This window comes from Phytophthora infestans, genomic scaffold (assembly GCF_000142945.1).
Source record: "Phytophthora infestans T30-4 supercont1.14 genomic scaffold, whole genome shotgun sequence".
NCBI lineage: Eukaryota > Oomycota > Peronosporomycetes > Peronosporales > Peronosporaceae > Phytophthora > Phytophthora infestans.
Window position 1 is genome coordinate 2572464 of NW_003303745.1, and position 5551 is coordinate 2578014.

Genomic DNA, 5551 nt, shown 5'->3' on the forward strand with positions numbered 1-5551 from the left:
TCGGATCAGGAAGTCGCAGATCGGTTCGTTGACTTTACGTCTCGCCGAGTAGTAACGAGTGCGGGCGGATTGGTCGAACTGTGAGCAGTAATAATCCAGGAACGCCTCGCTGAGTAGTTTCCAACGTCGCTGAGTCTTCTTCGGCAGCTGCCTGTACCAACTCTTCGCCGCGCGTCCCAAGCATAGCGAGAAAGGCTCGCACCATGCACTTTGGGGCATCCTGGTGCTCTTTATCTCGTAGATGAACCGCTTGAGCCACTGGAGCGACGCGTCAGAGCGGTAGCGCTTTCCTTCGAACTCGGCGATTTTGTCGAGCGAGGCGTGGGTTCGGACTTCTAGGTACTGCGTCGAGTCTTCTTCAGCCGCGTCAAAGCTCAAGTTTCGAATGTAGTCCTTCACGGTTTCTTCACGGTTACCTCTCACGTCGAAGGCGTCGCCGTCTTCTTCATCCTCCTCGTAAGCCTCAGCCTCATCTGCAGCGTCATACAATTCACGATAACGACCTACATTTCGCTGCCCACGACTCGGCGCTCGCTGAGTCGGGTTTAGCTTTAATGGAGTCAGCATGTGAGAGTCTTCAAAGTACGGAGTCCCTTGCGTAGCGCGGAACACTTCACGTCTCTTCGTCTCCGGGGTTTTCGGCAAAGGAATCTTGCTCGGGTCCTCGCCGAGTGGTTTGAACTCGGCTACTCGGCTGTACACCTTCTTCGTTCCGCCAGGGGCCTTCTCCAATCCAAACGCTACTCTGAGCTTCTTCTTCCATTGCCAGAGCTCGGCTCCGCCACGGGTCAGACTCCAGTCGGACAGAATGAGGCTGTTTGGTCGGCTGTTGCACCGATAGCCCATCGCCTTCAACAGCAACACAGTTTCTTCCACCAACTGATCGATGTTGGCTGCACGCACCGGCTGAGTTAACTCGGGACCCAACATCGGCCACTTCGCCTGCGCCATCGCCACAGGCGCGAACATCATCATCCATTCCGATCTCGTTCTCATCTCCTCGCCGAGTCGAGCCAACACTTTATTGGCGCTCGGCGTATCGGCGTTCCTCGTCGCTTTTGGAATAAGGGGCGGACGGTCCCCTTGAGCAACGCCATGGTCTTCTTCATCTTCTTCATCGTCCGCACCTTCGTCGAGCTCGGCGGATAAATTGCGCTCGACAGGACGTGGGGCTCCCATGCGTCCCACCTGCAGCGTCAACTCTTCCACCTCGCCAAGTAGCTCGGCGGTAGTCTTCGTTTCTCCGAGCTCAGCGGTCTCGGCCTTCTCTTCATACTCTCCTTCACTTGCGTCTCCGTTCTCGCTCTCCTGGTCTTGGCCATCCTCGTCGAACTGGACGGTTCGTCCCACCTCCATCGTCATGGCGATGAGTCGTTGATCCGCCGGGTCCGACCCCACGAAGAGGCGATCCTCCAGCCGTCGCTGGTCTTCCGTCGCTCGTAGTTGCTGATCCCTTGACCATCTTCACTCTTCTCTTTCTCTTCTCTTCATCTTAACTTGGTTAGCTGGCACCTATAAAAACAAGCACACACTCCTGTTTCCCGGGTCGCGGCACCAGTTGTGGTGTAGTAGAACACACAAATATCGTCAGATGTGGATTCCTTACACAAACCACAACGAATCGCCGAGTTAGGTCGGCGGTTGTATGGCCTGCGCAGAGGGTGGTCCCCTCGCGGTCCGGCCTTCCGGGACAGACGAGTGGCTCGCTTCCACTCGGTTCCGACTAACCAAGTCAGATCACTTCCGAGGCTCCGCCGAGTTTGGTTCGGCTGAGCTCGTTCACAACCCTGTGCCCTCCACCAAAGGATGGACGACGGCGCGCGAGCGCTTTTACAGGTCACCGAGCGCAGAGGCTGCTCAGCTAGAAGTGTTACGGCACCCGGGCTATCCGACGTACCGGCCCGCTGAGTATGCGGGACTTTCTTTCGCGCGTAGCGAGACTTTGTCCTACCCGGACCGACCTAATCTCTTGGCGCTACCAGTCAATACCCTACAAGCTATGCCTCTCGAGTATTGACGGCAGGCATAATCCAGCCCTATGCAGGGACTTACCGGAAAAGTGTACACGTGTCTTGGACTAGGAAAATTCTGCTCTGTTATCTTCTGGGAGCCTTTTCGGCTCCTCCTATTTAATCCTATGCTTCTCATACAAATATCTAGTGAAATGTAGTCGTTTCGGATCTCTACCGACTCTTCAGGCGGCCGTTGAGCTCAGCGGCTATCCGGATAGCATATCCGGACAGATCGCCGAGTACTTACCGTGATCCTTGGCTCCTAAGCTCTGGGTTATCAGACCGAGCCGATTCTTGACCTAAAGTAGGTCGGCGTATGGTCGAATCTGGAAATCCCTACACCACATTTACCGCAAACAGCGTGGACAGAAGTTATAAGAATACTTCCGTTTCCAAACGAAAACGAAGCTCTCAAGTTTCAAATAAAAATATTTTGTTGTGTGAGGATGCTATCAGTTATGTTATTGTAGCACCATGCGTATCCGCGGGACTGTTAACGGAATGGACTTGTACAAAAAGCAAGGGGCTATCTTCGAGTGATTCCGGTGTAACAAATTCGCGACAAGCCTTTCGTAGGTACGAGGGTAGTCGAGGGGAGGTAATTCAATAGCTCGTCAGCTGTATCCGAATACGAAATTGACGCACTTCAGAGCCTTCAACCGTGGTTTTGGAGACAGCGGTGGCAGCACGTGCTCAGAACCTTCAAGACTTCTTACGAGTTGCGGATGTGATCAAGGCGTTCGAGCTCGTTGTGTAGCTAAGCTTTAAACATCCTTTCGGTGGAATTGGGTATTCAATGATCTGCTCTTTTGCGTCGATGGCGGTGTACGTGCGTCCATTAGCAGCTGTCTAGTTGTGTGTGTGCGTGTGAATGCAAATTCTGACGGTCTTTTATCGCTCGAAAGTGGACACATTTACGTGTACTAAGCGTCTAGCCCATAAGTAGCTTCTCAGTGGCTTACCCTTGCGGGCGTACCACAGTCCCCTCGTTCAGCAGCTCCGCGATGGCCAGATAACGTACGACGTACGTTTGGGCTTTCTAAGGATCGGTATTGAGCGAGCGTATTAATAGTATGGACCTTCTTCCACAGCCAGAATGGCAGATATAATGAGGAGAGCACCACCTCAGCGTGCGACAGAAACCCAGTATCTTGGTTTTGTACGCGATAGACGTGTGGAAGATCTCCGCTTGCTTGGATCACGAACGACGCGGGATAGTATACACGTTCAGCTGGATCTTCAGTAGCTCGATCCGGTCAAGCCTACTGTCCGTCAATACCATCTGGATCTTCTTCATGGTAGCGCCAGACGAAAATACTGTCGAACGATTTCTTCAGTGCGTCCCAGCGGTGCAGATGTGCTCGATGTAGCAGCGCCTTCATTGATGGTGAATACTACACCACACGATCCCCGTTAATCAGTGACTAGGCGAGAATTGGGTCGAGTTGGGCTGTGTCGATAACGGGGGGGGTGCAGGTTTGCTAACGGGCAGAGTCGACGGATAGAAGCGCCAGTCGGCAAATTTTAAAATTACCGTTTGATAACCACGCTGGCCTGAAAATTGCCGCCACACGCCAGCAAACACTTCACATGTTGAAGCAACAGCTCAACCAATCATAGCTCGTTTGAACACGGCTCCACCAATCGCAAAACAACATTTTAAATACCAATCTCTTATTAGTGAATGGTCACCCCGAGGAAAAACGCAACCCCAAACCCTGAACGATTTGGCAACTTCAACGTCGCGCCAAATTTGAATTCATCTTGGTAATTTCTACGTTAAATTTTAAATTTTTACTGATATATTGTTTTCTCGTATATATTATAATTCCTTTCCTTAAAAAGTGCAAATTTCAATTCACGTAGACCTTCGCCGACAGCAAGCAGCAGTCCTTAAAAGTTGAGTTGAATATGTAGGACTCTCCTGAAATGGATTTCACACGAAGACCTCTCTGCATGCAAGTACGTGAAATTTTCAATGCTTCAATATACTCTACTACTGAGTATGAATCCAGTCGTCCTAATCGCTTAAGTACGTACAGATTGATAGACAAGTGATCTCCACAATCCCACAACCATCGAATCCTGTCAATGAGAACGTGCAACGGGAAGTACTAAAACCTAAAATATAGCCATTTTATAAAGTTATGACCTACATTTAATCTTATAATGTTATTATATTTTCACTGATACTAAGAATATTTACTACTATTATTACTCATAGTATTCAGTGTTTCTTTTTACTTTCACTTGATACTCAGAGTATCAAGTGAAACTATAATAACAGTTTAAAAGTATACATATAGGTAGACCTGGAGATCAAGTTGAGCTCCGGCTGGGTGGAGTGCGCCGGCCACGCCGACCGCTCGTGCTACGACCTGTCGTCAAACGCTAAGAAGAGTAAGGTCAAGATGGTGGTCTCGACAATCCCGAGAAGCGCCTGATCGTGGAGATTAAGCCGAACAAGGGCAAGATTGGCCGAACGTTCAAGGCCGATGTGGCCACGATCCTCGAGGCGCTAGAGGCTTTGAAGGATGATGTGCCACGCGCCCAGGCTTTCGAGGACGAGCTGACCTCTAAGAGCGAGGCCACGCTAAGCTTGCTGTGCGACGGCAAGCAGCTCACGCTGCAGCGCGACATGGTGGCCACTAAGTTGGTGGAGAAGATGGTGAGCGAGGAAAAGTTCGTTCCCTCGGTGATCGAGCCCTCGTTCGGCATTTCCCTTATCTTGACTGCCGGTTTTGAACATAATTTCTATACTCGCGAGGGTGACGAGAAGCGCGGCGTCATGTCGTCACCCTTGATCGCCCCCATCAAGGTGTCGGTGCTGCGTCTGAGCAACATCCCGGACTTTGAGCCATTCGCGACGGACCGGGAGAGCGTCTTCGTGCAGGAAGGCGTGGAGTGCAAGGTGGACACGTCAAGTGTCGCCACTGGCCGCAAGTACGCGCGCGCGGACCTGGAGAAAGTCTTCGTGCAGGAAGGCCTGGAGTGCAAGGTGGACACGTCAAGTGTCGCCATTGGCCGCAAGTACGCACGCGCGGACGAGCAATATTTCAGCGCAGGCTGACATTTGGGGACATTTGTCAGATGCAACGAGGCAATTATCATCAAGTCAGCGAACGAAGGCTGGTACTACGTGGACACTAACGTCAAAAAATGTAGTAGCGATTCAACCTCAAACAGACGGAAGTCAACAGCAAATTATTTGTCTGCAGTGAAAAAATTGTGACTCATCTGGTGATTTCACTAACTTAGTGTTTGTTGGCATGCATGTTCGACATGAAAAGGTCTGAGCCCTTTCTAGAAATAAAACGTCTTACGAACGTTGGTTGGTTCGACGAGCTGCTCGTTCATTGCGACGTCTGTCGTTGCTTGTTCTACGATAATCCTGTCGAGCCCATGCGTATGGAATTGTTGTCGGATTCCAAGCGACATCCACAACCTGCGTATCATACTCATCGTAGTAGGGCTCCCCTACTTAACCTTCGTATTCACCCTCTGAAAGCTCAATAACAGCGTTGTCATCACTCTCAGCG

General features: G+C 51.0%; 2 protein-coding genes across 2 annotated transcripts; both read right to left on the minus strand.

Moving 5' to 3' along the window:
- Positions 1 to 2311: 2311 nt before the first annotated feature.
- On the minus strand, positions 2312 to 3394 carry PITG_09358 (uncharacterized protein; the record flags this gene model as incomplete). Its single annotated transcript, XM_002903581.1, has 3 exons — positions 2312 to 2348; positions 2975 to 3047; positions 3292 to 3394. 3 exons carry the CDS (start codon positions 3392 to 3394, stop codon positions 2312 to 2314), a joined length of 213 nt encoding a protein of 70 aa, XP_002903627.1.
- Positions 3395 to 4331: 937 nt separating this feature from the next.
- PITG_09359 (uncharacterized protein) lies at positions 4332 to 4826 on the minus strand (the record flags this gene model as incomplete). The annotated part of the gene is made up of 3 exons (XM_002903582.1): positions 4332 to 4383; positions 4438 to 4734; positions 4786 to 4826. 3 exons carry the CDS (start codon positions 4824 to 4826, stop codon positions 4332 to 4334), a joined length of 390 nt encoding a protein of 129 aa, XP_002903628.1.
- Positions 4827 to 5551: the final 725 nt, after the last annotated feature.